Source organism: Geotrypetes seraphini, chromosome 8 (assembly GCF_902459505.1).
Source record: "Geotrypetes seraphini chromosome 8, aGeoSer1.1, whole genome shotgun sequence".
Lineage (NCBI taxonomy): Eukaryota > Metazoa > Chordata > Amphibia > Gymnophiona > Dermophiidae > Geotrypetes > Geotrypetes seraphini.
In genome coordinates this window covers 1836014-1850813 of record NC_047091.1, presented here as the reverse complement: position 1 = coordinate 1850813, position 14800 = coordinate 1836014, and the positions used below count along the sequence as shown (strand labels likewise).

The window sequence follows — 14800 nt, the reverse complement described above, 5'->3', positions numbered from 1 at the left end:
TCCTCCAGGGGGACATTATCTCCTATGTCATTGCACAGAGAAAATGACTTTCCCGGGGGCTATTACACTTAGAGAGAGAATATAAAAAACTGAAACGAGCACATATTGCTCATCCTTCTCCTCAATCTCGGGAGGCCATGGTGGCAGCACAGGTTGCCCTGAACACTTTATTACACAAACGCACTCAGAGATATCTTCACTATTCTAGATTCCATTACTATAAATTTGGGAATAAATTGGGTCGGCTTTTGGCTAACTTGATGAGACCTTGGCGTCCTAATCGCTACATTCCTCGTCTCCTGCTCAAAACTGGTAAGGAAGTAACCTCAACGGCTGACATAGCGGATAGTTTTATAACATACTATAAAGACTTTTATCATCTGCAAAGAGGCAAATCTTACCTGACAACCCTTCAGCAATATCGTTTATAAAAATGGAATCGAGGGGTGAAATACTCACATGGATTAAAAACTGGCTGGCGGATAGGAAACAGAGAGTGCGGGTAAATGGGAGTGGTCTTACACAACTTGGGCCAATCAGAACCTCAGGCCCTTCGGGGGCATGGAGGAGGTGTGCTCTATGGTGGGGGATCACTTGGCAGCGTGAAGAGTGGACATCTCTCCCACTGCAGGGGGAGTGTTGCTGCTGTTCCGGGGGGGGTGTTTCGCTGCTGCTGCAGGGGAGATGTGTTGTGATGCAGTGGGAGAGAGAAGTGTTGCTGCTATTCCAGGGGGGGTGTTTCGCTGCTGCTGCAGGGGAAGTGTGTTGTGATGCAATGGGAGAGAGAATTGGCATCTCTCTCGCTGCATCACAATACAGGCTTTCTAGCAGTCTCCGACACTGACCAGAATCCCTGGACCAGTCGCTTATATTTGTCGCCAAAAGCCGATGCTGCTTTTAAAATATGGCTCAGCATTTTTAAAAAATCCACTGGAGGGCTCATTTCAATGTTGAAGAGCCTATTTGCATGTCATTGCTGGAGACTGCTAGAAAGCTCACTAGTTACAGAGATAATATGTTTTGATAATCTGTCACTAAAATGTATACAGGCTAAATCGTCAATAAACAGTTTAGCGACAGTGTTAAAGTTTTGAGAATCTAGGCATCTGTCACATATCAAGAACCAATGTGCACACAGACAACTAGAACTAATTGAGAGAGGTGAAATGTTTCCTCTGAAGGAAACAAGATTAAACAAATGGGTCTCTAGAAAATGCTAGGAGGGACTGGTGAAAAGTTCTCAGCCCAACCAACAAAATTGGGGCAGTCTCCATTGAGGGCTATAAACTTAGAGCTAAATGCACAAAACACGGTCGCTAAGATCGTGCAAGTCACCATGGGGTCAAATTTTTGGCCGATTTCTTTTTTTTTTTTTAGTTCAATAATTTTTATTAAGTATTTTAAAGGATACAAGAATCATTTAAAGTACATAGAAACAAAATAAAGCTTTCTGTATATAGAGTATACAAATCTATGTTTAACTGTAGAGGAGCAAAGGCTCCAATTATTGAAGATGCATGTAAGGGATATATAAGATAAAGATGAGAGAGAGCAGTAAAAGAAAAATTAAAGAGAGAAGAGAAGAGAAGAAAAGGATAACAGGAGTGTCTAAGAAGATGAGTGCACATAGGAATCTAAGAATGACCATGGAGATTTGTTATATTTCAAGTTCATGCAGGTTCGGAATGTAACTCTCTTCTCATATGCATAGGATTCAAATCTATGATACATATGTAATGTAATGTAATTTATTTCTTATATACCGCTACATCCGTTAGGTTCTAAGCGGTTTGAAGAAAATATACATTAAGATTATAAATGAGAAGTAAGAAGGTACTTAAAAAATTCCCTTACTGTCCCGAAGGCTCACAATCTAACTAAAGTACCTGGAAATTAATAAAGAAGAGAAAATAAAGATGGTTGAAAAAAGAAAAATTCTATGTGAACTTATAGGATGGAAATTAAACTGACAGTGAAGAACTGTATGAAAAATACATATGGAATGCAGTTAGAGAGGGTAGGTTACAATCTATTTATGGTATTTGTTTAATTGGAAGGTGTTAAGGTGGGTAATTTGGGGGAAGGTTATCTGAAGGTAGGTGAATCTTCTGGAGGTAAAAGAGGAGGGGTTAAGATATTTGGATGATATAGGTCATGGTGAGCCCCCCAAACCACCTCCAGAATCCCCTAGACCAGTGGTTGGCAAACTGCGGCTCTTTAGCCACTTGAGTGCGGCTTGCGGCTCATCTAGAGCAGGGGTGCCCAGCCTGCTTCCCTTCCCTTCTCACTGGCCTCCCCCAAGCCACCGCCATTGGGGAATAGGCTGTCACCGCCGCCATCGGGGAACAGGCCGCCGCCAAGTTTTGAGCTCTCCCTGCTTCCTTTCCCCGCGGGGCCGACCAACTCTCGCCACCCAACGTCAATTCTGACGTTGGAGAGGATGTTCTGGGCCAGCCAATCGTTGTTTTGTTATGTGACTGGCATTATTTAGACTTTAATTTCTATGAATGAATGCTGGCTTTGAAAAAAGTATTATAAAAGTGAGTCCCCAAAACAAAAAAGATTATTTTAACTGCTTCTACAAAAATCACCATGTATCCAAAAACTCCAAAACTCCACTACGTGAAAAGTTGAAATATCCAAAATCTCCTCAACACCGATCGTGTTTCACTATTGAAACTTTTATAATACTTTTTTCAAAGCCAGCGTTACCAATATGGATTAGTTCGTTGCATGATTGTTAGCACCTGCAACAACCTACAAGTACACATACTTATATTTCCATCTTGTGAAGATGAGTGTAACAACATTGGACTTTGTATTTATCATCTGATCTCGTCTTCTTCAGGATCCAGCTAAGTACTTTTTACACTGCTTGATATCTTTTGAGTCAGATTTGATTTAACTAGTATTGAAGGGTAGGTAGGCAGGTGAGTGCAATGATGTAGTTACAATACATCTTTATTCCTTAAACCTGTTGGTTTTGAATAAGATTTCACACTGAGCACTCTAATACATATTTTTTTATATATATTTTTTATTTTTTTGATGAATAATTTATAATTACATTCACTTTATTTTGATATATTATAAGTTAGGTGAATTTATGAATATAATTTTTCTCCAATTTATTTATTGTTTTAAGGTCTGTACAAAAGACAGGTTTAGTCACTGTATAGAATTTGTTTTCCTGTATATAAGATGAAATAGATCACAGTATGAAGGCCTATACATAGAATAGTTTGTTCATAGTATACAGTAGATATTTTTAGGTCCATACATGGCATAGCTATGATGAGGTTTAGTAGATGGGCTAGATTTTTTAGATTTTTCTCTATACTGACTGAATCACAGTATATTATACTTATACACCATAGTTTTGATATACAGGATTTTTTTTTTTTTTAATTTATTTATAAATTTTCAAATATAACAATCAAGTGTATACTTGTACAGAAAGCAAAATTCAAGAATAAAGAAAATAATTCAAGCTTAATATATAATATATGAAAGAAAAAAGATTATCTTAAATCTCACTCAAGTCCTCATCATTTGAAATCCAAGATTAAGTAAAAACGGAGTTTAAGCAATCAAAAAAGGAAAGAAATAACAGTTATAGGTAAAACTGTGCTAAGGAAGTCATTTATCATTTTATCCATCTTGAGCTTTCTCCAGCCTTGACAGTGATAGGAAGTTTGTCAGTTGTGAGGGTTCAAAGAAAACAAATTTATGCGACTTATAATGTACCGAAGAAAAAAGGTAGCACCCAGAGCAGTAATTGCTGGTCTCAATATCAAAAATTCTTTCCTCCACCTCTGTGTGTCTCTGGCCAAATCAGGAAACATTTGAATTCTCAGTCCTAGAAACTCTTTATGTTTATTTTTAAAATATAGCTTCAATAACCATGTTTTGTCCATTGTAAGAGCCACTGAAATAAGCAAAGTTGCCGGAATGGCTACTTCCCTATCTGAGGATTCTAATAGAGCCGACACATCCAAAGGCTCTTGACTTGCTTCTTGTGAATTTTTCTTATCTTTAGTGTCTTTAACAGGAAGATAATAAACCTGAGTGAAAGGTGGTATAGAAGATTCAGAAACTTCCAAAATTTCCGTTAGATAGCGAGTAATCATTTCTCTAGGAGTTACTGTTCTAATCTTTGGAAAATTGATTAATCTAAGATTATTAGTTCTTGAGGAGTTTTCAATTAATTCAGGTTTTCTGCTTAGGTTTGTATTATCTTTGATTAATGCCTCCTTTACTACTTTGTAAGAGTTTATATTCTGTTGTTGGTTTTCTAATTGCAATTTATTATCGGTGGTAATTTTCTGTAATTCTGAAATGTTCTTATCATACATATTAAACCGTTCTTCTACTTGATTTAATTGAGACGTTAGAGTTTTAGGAATAGTGGCAACCAAGTCCCACAGGGCATCCAATGTTACTTCCTGGGGTTTGTTTAACTGAGGAAATTAGAAGTGTAAATGTGAATGTGAAATCTTGTGCTCACCCACTGGCAAGTCTTCCGCAAACTGTTCAGTCTGGACCAATCCCTCTCCCGCGGTTGTCGAGGCCTCCAACTCCATGCTCAGGTTCCCAGAAGAAAACTGGGAACCCGAATCTTCGTCCCCCGGACTGATCTCCACTGCCTCTGAAGGAAGCAGCTCTCCGACTCCCGGAAGCTCCCCCTCCCTCGGGGAACTGGCTGTTCGGGGATGCGGGGGTGGAGCTCGCATTTCAGGGCTGAAGGTGGTTTCAAGCCCCAGGGAGAGCTGCTGCATGCCGTTCTCCTGCAGCGTCTCCAACGGGGGGAGCCCTGAACGAGTCGACGTTCCCTGCATGCGCCGGATAAGCTCCTCAATATTGCCCACTGCAGGAGTCTCGGAGCGCCGTGAGGCCGCAGCGGCGCTTCTCCCTCTTCACTTGGCATCTCAAAAGTAGGAAATTATATTCACCTCCAGAAATATTTAACCGCTTCAGGGAGGCTATCGGGAGCAAATGCACAGGCTACCTATCCCGTCGCCATCTTGATGTGAGGCTTTAAACAGCATAGGTAGACCTATTCAGAAGATAAGTTTCACAGAGGACTTAGTAGGACCATATAGTTTTATACAGTTTTGTAGTCTACAAAGACTAGAGAAAATAGGATATGCCAGTGAACAGGATTGGTTAAACACTTAGGATAGATTTGCTAGTCCCATGTAGAGGATATATTTGGTATGGTCATAAAGAACTCAACATTCTTGTCTTCTGACAGGAGGACACTGTGTTGCACATTCTTTCAGAGACTGCAAAACAGAAAAGGGGGTAGGGGGAAAAATAATTTAATACTATGGTCTATGTGGACAATGCACATATCATGTGTGTTGGCCCAGTTTAGGGATCATATCAGAAATTGCAATCAGTATTTAGGCTAAATAAGTATTTGAATAAGTGGGATCGTTCAGCTTACTACGGTAGGTTTGTGACCTATTATGGAGTTCATTGGCTAGAAATCATATTTCTGTTATTGGCAATAGCTTGTGGGAATGCAGTCTCTAAAGTACAAGAAAATAATGCACTACTCAAACTTTGAAATATTTGCTTCATTGTACGTGTATGGGAAGGCATGTGTAGATAGTACTAATGAAAGTTGAACAAGTCAATTGATTTCAAGAAGGAATTGTTAAAAAGAAAAACATGATGGGGTTGATATTCAAAGTGATTTTACTGGGCAGATGATGTTCCTGCCAGGTTAAATCAGTTGTATGTGGTTATCCACTGATATTCAGTGGCACTTAACTGGTTAGTGCTGCTGAATACCAGCAGGAACCATTAAAGCCATAACTGGTGATTTCATGGGCAGTCTGTGGGTGGAGCATTAATTTGACTAAGTTAACTGGGCAAATTTGACCACATAAACCTTAGTCCTGTCTTTGTCTAGTTTCACTTAGGGCTCCTTTTACTAAGATGCGCTAGCGTTTTTAGCGCACGCAGGAAATTACCGCATGCTACACCGTACGCTACATGGCTAGAACTAAAGGTCTAGCTTGCGGGACAATGTATTCCGTGTGTTAAAGCCCTAATGCAGCTTAATAAAGGGAGCACCTAGTTAAGTGCTGAATATCACACTTAACAAGATAAGGGATGCCCAAATCTGGATATTCAGTGCCAGTGCTTGGATAATGCATAATGCTGGTGGCAGCCATAAAAAAATACTAACTGATGCCAGCTGAATATCTACCCTAAAGGTTTCAAATTCAGTTAAAACTCTGGAGGTTGAATAATAGATTTTCACTGTGGGGAAAAAACATAGGGCTCCTTTTACGAAGGTGCGTTAGGGTCTTAACGTGTGGAATAGCACGCGCTAAAATGCTGCGCGCATTAGCCGCTACCGCCTCATGAGCAGGTGGTAGTCTTTCGGCTAGCACACACTATAGCACGCACTAATCCGATGCGTGCACTAAAAATGCTAGCGCACCTTTGTAAAAGGAGCCCATAGGATAGATTGCAACCCATACCACTGAGTACAAGGGCAGCAGATTTGACCCAATTATTGTAGCTTCCAATTATGCAACTGATAGATTATCAGGTAGTGTTGATGGAAAAATTATGTTCTTACCTGTTAATTTTCTTTCCCTTAGATGCAGCAAATGAATCCAGAGACCAATGGGATAGCACACATCTACCAGCAGGCGGAGATAGAGAAACTGATTAACAGGCGGTCCTATTGGCTGGCATTCCTCCTGTATCTCCAGTATAGCTCCTTGCCCAAGCATCCATAACCATCAATAGGCATAGCAGGTAAAAAAACTTCTTTCCCATAACAAATGCTCTCCAGAAGACAGTCAAAAAGGCTGAGGAGCCTTGGGCACAGCAGGTGGTTGAGGCTTCTGCTGCTTCTGGGGATGCTGCCTCTTAACAGGCTGACAAGTGGCAGGAGCCTTTTGGTGGAAAACGCCGTTGGTAAATCAGAGGCGGGCGTGAAGGACGAGGAGGAGCAGGCTTAGGCTTAGGACGGAGAATAGACTGGAAAGACTTCTCGTGGTCCAAAAGCTTCTTGGTTGCTGCCTCTATGGACTCATCAAAGAGGTCAGTGCCAGCACAAGGGACATTAGCCAGCCGGTCCTGGAGATTGGGGTCCATGTCAATTGTCCTGAGCCACACCAGGTGTCGCATGGCTACCAAGCAAGCGGTAGCCCGAGCAGACAGCTCAAAGGCATCATATGAGGACTGAAGCAATTGTAGCCGAAGTTGGGACAATGAGGCCAGAACCTCCTGGAATTCAAAATGAGCCCGAGGATCCAAGTAGGCCATGAATTTGGGGAGGATGGACAGAAAAAACTCGAAATATGTAATGAAATGAAAATTATAGTTGAGGACTCTGAAGGTCATCATGGAGTTCTGGTAAATTCGACGACCAAATCTGTCCATCGTCTTGCCCTCCCTGCCCGGTGGAACAGTGGCATATACTTGAGAAGGGTGAGACCGCTTCAATGAAGATTCCACTAGAAGGGATTGGTGGGATAGTTGAGCACCATCAAATCCCTTATGATGAACCGTCCGGTACCTGGAGTCCAACTTCCCTGGAACAGCTGGGATGGAATAGGGAGTTTCCAGACAGCGGACAAAGGTCTGATCCAGTAGCTTATGAAGAGGAAGCTTGAGGGATTCAGCAGGAGGTTGAGGGAGATGCATGGTCTCGAGGTACTCCTTGGAAAATTGGACCCAGTGTCCAGTTGAATTCCAAATCAGCTGCCATCTGACGTAAAAAGGAAGAAAAAGACAGCTGGTCAGCCAAAGTCGGGCCTCGAGAGGGACTCGAGGATGTCGAGGCTTCCGGATCCAATGAGGACGGGGATCTGGATGGGGAAAAAGACCCCACCATGTCCTCGAGATCCAGTAGTGGAGGAGGCGAAGTAGCCGGTGGGGAATACTGAAGAAAAGGCTGCTTCCGTTGAGGCGAGGCATGCCTGGATGAGTGCTTCGAAGAATGTCTCGATCGATGATGTGAGCTGTGTCTCGAAGCAGGCCTCGACAAACGAGGCAAATGTGTCTTCACTGAGGCCCCCAGAGAGTGGATGGGGCTAGAAGCGGTGGATCGAAGCAGAGGTGATTGGCTGGACGAACCACGAGGCACTCACAAAGACTTGAGCCCTTGCATCGAGTGGATAGGTTCCAAAGGAGGCACTCGAGTGAATCGGTTCCAATGGAGGCCCGATCGCTGTTGGGGTGGGGGTGTCGGTAGTCGCCAGGCCAGGAAGGCTTGGGCTCCCTCCTGGCCTGATCGTTGTTGGTGGGGTGGGGGTGGGGGTCGCTTGGGCAGGAGGGCTTGGGCTCCCTCTTGCCCGATCTTGTCGAGGGGGAGGCTGATGCATCATGGCAGGAGAGATTGGCAATCTCTCCTGCCATGATAGCGATCCAAAGTGCCGCGGTTGATGTCACTTCGGGATCGTTATCGCGGCAGGAGAGATTGGCTATCTCCCCTGCCGCAATAGCAATCACCCTCTACCCGAACTGCCACAAACCGCATCAGGAGAGATTGGGCATCTCTCCTGCCTTGCGTCGTGGCAGTTCGGGTAGAGGGGTGATCACCCTCAATGCAGGGGATATGAGCCATCTCTCCTGCCGCGATGGTTGTGCTGGAGGGTGGATAGGTTCCTGGGCCGCTGAGCTGATCGCGCCAGCCGCCATCAGTTCAGCGGGCCCTCTTTTGGCACTTATACCTGTTTTGACTTGGTCTAAGTCAAAACGTATAAGTGCCGACTAAGCAACCTGTCAAAAGGTTTGGATATACCTGCTGTACGACTAAGTGTAGGTCGGTCCACCTCCCGCCCTTTCCCCGCCTCTAAAAATGCCTCTTTTCGCTCTATGCGTTTAGAGGCAGGGGAAAGGCCTAAGCTGGTTTTAGATACGTCTAAAACCAGCTTTGGTTATAGGTACTTGGACGATCAAGCTTTTTGATCGTTCAAGTACCCATTTAGGCCACTTTTTCGATTTTTTTAATTATTATTATGAGCTCCATAGGTTTTATCTTTATTCTGCACGTGTGACCAAGGCTTTATATGACATTATGCAAGTCTTGGGTAATGTATCAGCGTATTCGATTTCTGCACACAGAATGCTCTGGATCATGCAATGGGCCAGTGATTCTACCTCTAAAGGCTCCCTTTTCAGGGGCAGTTGTTATTTGACAAAGGCCTCGACGACCCATGAATTCTGTGGTGGTCCGTCACTCTAAGATCCTGCCTGACAGCAGACCCCAATCCTCCAGAGGTTTGAGATGCTCTAATTTTCATGGCTGTAAGCTTTCCCGCCCTTATTCCACTTCCTCATCTCATAAATTTTCCTAATGTTACAGACGTTAGCTCCAGGCTCCAGGCGTAGTCAGCCCTCCACCTTCTTTGTGACTCCCTCGGCCAAAAAGGCACAATGCTGCCAGGTCGAGGAAGGCCCCTCTGCATATAGGGGGGAGGCTCACAGCGTTCCTGCAGGCCTGGTTGCATATCACAGCTGACCAATGGATTCTGGACAATATTCAGTCCAGCTACAAGCTGGAATTTGCGCGGTCTCTTACAGGTTGGTTGTAGACTCTCCTGCAGGGCGCCCAGACAAGGAGATCAAAGTGCAAGCCACTGTGCAAAGATTGTTGGATATTCAGGCCATAGAACCGGTGCCGCCTGAAAACTCAGACTTGGGCTTGAACAGATACTCCATATACTTTATCGTGCCAAAGAAAGGCTCAGATGATTGGAGGCCAATATTGGCTCTTACGCATGTCAATGCAGCGCTCAGGGTCCCATGCTTTCGCATGGAGACAGTGCAGTCTGTTATAGCTGCGGTGGCCCCAGGAGAGGTCCTTGCCTCACTGGATTTCACAGACGCTTGCTTGCATATCCCTATTTATCAGGTACACCGGAAGTTCCTCCAGTTATCAGTTTTCAGCTCTGCCTTTTGGCCTGTTGGGAGTGCCTCATACCTTCACCAAGGTGGTGGTGGTCTTAGCAACTCACTTGAGGCAGATGGAACTGCGGGAGCACTCATATTTGGACGATTGGCTGATCAGAGCCCCCTCGTTAGCTGTGGTAGATCAGGTAGTCCAACTTCTGAAAGACCTGGGTTGGATTGTGAATTACAGGACAAGCAATTTGACCCTGACACAGTCCCTGGAATATCTAGGGGTATTGTTCGACATGGCAGATGGCTGAGTTTATCTTCCAAAGGTACACAGACAGAAGCAGTGCTCTCAGATTTCATGTCTTATAGACAATCTAGCTGCATCTGCATGAGACTATCTCCTTGTCCTGGGGTCCATTATGGCTTCCATAGATATAGGCAAGGGAGCATATGCATCCTCTGCAGCATGCATTGCTTTTCTGCATAAATTGGTGTCTTCTTCCACAGTCCCTATTCAGGGGCATGCCACTGCAGAATGCATCTTGGGTAGTTGTGACGATAGATGCCAGTCTCTGCAGCTGGGGAGCCCATTGCAACCATCATCCCATTCAGGAGCATTGAATACTTTCTCAAAAGAAATAGTCCATCAACTGATTGGAACTGCAGGCCCTTTGCTTGGCTCTCGTGAAATTGCCGTAGACTCTGGAGGACCAAGCAGTCTGAGTCTTCTCCGACAATGCAACAGCGGTGGTATGTCAATCACCAGGGAGGAACCAAGAATGCTTCTCTGGCTCAGGAAGCCCACTTGCTCTCTCTCTGGGCAGAGCGTCATCTCCTGACCCTTTTGGCAGTGCATGTGGTGGGAGTTGACAATGTTCAAAGAGTTCTTCAGCAGACCTTGGATCTGGGTGAGTGGAAATGTCCTCAGCAGTGTTTCAGGCCATTATGCGGTACTGGAGTTGACCTCACATCGACCTCATGGCCATGGCAAAGAACTTGAAAGCCAACTGATTCTTCAGTTGAAGATCAGAGCCCAAAAGTGAGGACTTAGACGCTGTAGCCTCCCTGGCCCATGATCGGTTGGGTCCTCCGCTGGATTGTGACTCATCAGGGAAGGGCCATTCTAGTGGCTCCAGACTGGCTTCACAAACTGTGGTGTGCAGATCTAATGTGTCTTCATATAGGTCGTAGCTTTCAGTTGCAGGCTATTCCAGAACATCTCACCCAGGGTCCAATCTGTATAGAGGATCCTGATTGCTTTGCTCTTCCAACATGGCTATTGAGCGCAAAGTGTTAGAGCGCAAAGGATATTCTAATGTTGTCTTTTCTACTCTTATGAAATCTATGAAGTCGACTACTGTGTCTACCTACTCTAAGGCGTGAAAGACTTTCCAACATTGGTGTGACCAGGAAAGTGTGGAGCCGAATTCCACTCCTGTTTCTGTAATGCTAGCCTTTCTACAGGCGGGCCTCAACAAGGCCCTCACCATGTCTTCCCTTTGGTTCCAAATCACTGGGCTCTCTTGCTTCAGAGCCCGAGACTGTAGTTCTTCACTTGCATCTCACTCTGATATGGCCAGATTTCTGAAAGATGCTCTTTGCATTAGACCTCCAATCAAACTGCCAATTCCTTTGTGGGACCTTAACTTGGTTCTGTATGGCCTCACCAAAGCTCCATTTGAGCCTCTGAAGGATATTTCTCTCTTGGACCTGACACTAAAGAAGGTTTTTCTAGTCGCCATATCTCAGCGAGACATGTCTTGGAACTCCAGGCTCTGTCTTGTAGAGAGCCTTTCCTGAGGATCTCAGAGACAGGGATCTCTCTCCGCATGGTTCCTTTGTTTCTGAGGAAGGTGGTGTAGGCGTTCCAGGTTAATCAGGAAGTGTGTTTGCATGTTTTTCAGCCTACTGTTTCTAAGAAGCAGAACCACATTTTGCAGAAATTGGATGTCTGCATAGTTCGTCTGCATTTTCTAGAGGTCACAAATGAGTTTCGCCTCTCTGATCATCTTTTTGTGCTGCCTCATTCTTCTAAGCAGGGTACTCCTGCTTCCAAGGCCACTATTTCTAGATGGATCCATAAGACCATTTCGTCAGTCTATGTAGTAAACAGTCTCCTGTTTCTGTTAAGACGCATTCTACCAGGAGCATGGCCTTATTGTAGGCTGAGGCTAAGGCAATCTCCTCTGTAGGGCAGCTACTTGGTCCACTCTGCACCTGTTTGCCATATTCTACAGAGTGGATGCGGCGACAAGACAGGACTCTGCCTTTGGGTCCTCGGTCTTAAGGGTCGGCGTAGTCAGCCTGCCCTAGCTTTTGGGGACTGTTTTTATATGTCCCACTTGTCTAGAATGTCTCACCTATTGCACTGGAAAAAGAGATTATGTCCTTACCTTCATAATATCTTTTCCAGTAGATAGGTGAGACATTCTAGACTCACATCCTGCCCTTCCTGTGCCTGCTTACTATCTCTTTCTGTTTATGCTTATCCGAGTTGATTCTTGGTTACTAGTCAGCCCTGTATATATGTTTCTGATGCATGCAGGGGTCTTTCCTGAGCTCCTTTAAAGCTTGTGTTCGCTGTTTCAATTTGAGTTTACATGTTGAGCAGAACAGTTGTTTGGGGGAATTTTCCCACTTCACATTGAATGTGGGAGCTCTTGGTGCTTGGGTACTAACTGCAAGTGGTGCTATAGCTCCCAGTGAAATACAGGAGAGTCGCAGAAAAATCCAGAGTGGATTCCTTCTGCATATGGCATGCGACCATTGAGATACAATCCACTTGTCTAGAATGTTTCACCTATCTATTGGAAAAGATTCTATCAAGGTATGACAATCTCTTTTTAAGCTGCTATTACTGCTGAAAAAGCACATTGAAACAGATTAGTTTTTAGCAATTTCTTAAAATGACTTAAAGTTTTAGCTGCCTTTATCATTGATGGTAAGGTATTCCAGAGCTTTGGATCTATGATATAAAATATTGAAGCTCTGTATTCCTCAAGGTGGACTACCCGAAATAATAAATTGGATGTTGTTTAGCTTAAGAATCTCTTTGGCTGATATACTGTAAGTATAAATTTGCCAAAATAACAGACAAATTCAAAAATCAACAGGCAGCCAATGTAATTTCATCAAAAGAAGCAGTGTGAAAGAGATGATCTCTACATTAAAGCTGAAATCCCTTCTAGTTGTATGTCTTATGCATAACGTGTGAAATATCAGATATCTGAAAGGAGTCAGGTGAGAGGCCCTCCATGGGAAGAGGGGGAGGATAGAAGATCCCTGATAAGAGCCAGGTGAATAGAAGTGAACATAACTACACAACAAATGATGGCAGATAAAGACATGCATGGTAATCCAGCCTGCCCAACAAGGTGGCCAGAGCCGTGCCTGCCACTCTGTGTAGGCCCCAGTCATCCATGCTTAAACACTGGTTGTCAAGTCTCCACCATGCCAACCAAAGGGAACCATATGGCAAACATGATGGAGTCTTGATTATAACTACATATCATTCCCCAAGTACTGTTGATTGTATTCAATTTACGAGCTAAAATGTCTTCCTCTCTCCCCTGAGCTGCACAGCACGCTCATTCGCAGCACATGACAATAAAGTGATCTACAACATTGGAGTTGCTGAAGCTTTACCTGTCTTTTGCCATTTGCGGAACACAGACAGTAGAATCTGTCTGCCATTGGCCTTAGTTTCCCCTTGCTGTATTTGGCTAATCTTTCAGTCTTTTGCCATTTGTGGGACACAGACCATAGAAGTCTATCTGGCTTTGGCCTTAGTTCCCTCTATTCTAGGCCAACATAACACCTCCACAGCCATATTAAGTTTACATCCTCTTTCTCTTTAGGCATCCCCTGTGTCTTTCCCTTGCATTTTTTAATTTGCTCACAGTTTTTGACTCCAGCACCTCTACTGGAAAGGTGTTCTAGGTATCTACTACCCTCTCTTTTAAAATGTATTTTCTGATGTTATTCCTAAGTCAACTACCCTGCAACTTTCATTCATGTCTTCTAGTTCTACTGCTCCTACATCTCTGGAAAAGGTTTGTTTGTATACAAATACCTTTCAAGTACCGTACTTAAATGTCTATATTATAATCTCTCTCTCCTTTTGTCTAGCGTATATATATTCAAGCCCTTCATTCCATTCTCATACGACTTATGGCACAAGCCCTGTACCATTTATGTTGCCTTCCTCTGAACTGCCTGGGATCTTTTTGGTCCTTGAAGAGATATGGCCTCCAAAACTGGACAGAATACTCCAATTGGGGCCATATCAATGACTTTTACAGGGATATCAATATCTACTTTATTCTTCTGCCACTATCTATATAGCCTAGCATTCTTCAAGCTTAGGGGAAGAAGAATCAGACAAGGTGGCCAGGTCGACCAAACAATCTGACTCAGCCCTGCTTTTCTCCCATTGCATGCAGGGAGTTAAGAAACCTCAACTGAACAATTAGTACAACTTCCTTCATGCTATGGGGCAAAAAGGACTGGATCAATCTGTTCTATTGGCCTGGGGTGAGTTGGAAATCCTAGAGTGGATCAAGAGGAGAGAGGTCTCATGGGTCAGAATCCCTGATGAGAGCTGAGAAAGAAGTGATAGGGGAAGATGGGACTGTAAATAACAAATTCTTACTGAGATCCCACAGAAGACACAGTACAAAACAGAAGATATGATTGTGAGGCCCATGAATATATACTGCACAATCAGAATCCAGAAGGCAAACAGGTAGAGGCGGTGATCACACCCGATATCCCTACCAGCCAGGTAATCTTGATAATTGCGGAACACCCAGACACTTCCTGCAGAGGACAAAAGGGGAAACAAGTGTCAGGGGTTCAGTGAAAAGCCAGTAATGTGCTATTCCTAATTATTATGAATTTCATTTCTGCAGTGAACAACAAGCTGATG

The 14800-nt window shown here is 43.9% G+C and overlaps 1 protein-coding gene across 1 annotated transcript in view; it reads right to left on the bottom strand.

The window, feature by feature from the left end:
- Positions 1-2581: 2581 nt before the first annotated feature.
- LOC117365138 (transmembrane protein 272-like) overlaps positions 2582-14800 on the bottom strand; it is a 67504-nt gene continuing 55285 nt past the window's right edge. Inside the window, exons 5-6 of the mRNA XM_033955136.1 lie at positions 14525-14691; positions 2582-5285 (exon numbers count right to left, since the gene is read on the bottom strand). Of these exons, the coding sequence (XP_033811027.1) occupies positions 5232-5285; positions 14525-14691 (221 nt within the window). The 3' untranslated portion in view covers positions 2582-5231. The remainder of the gene's footprint in view (positions 5286-14524; positions 14692-14800) is intronic.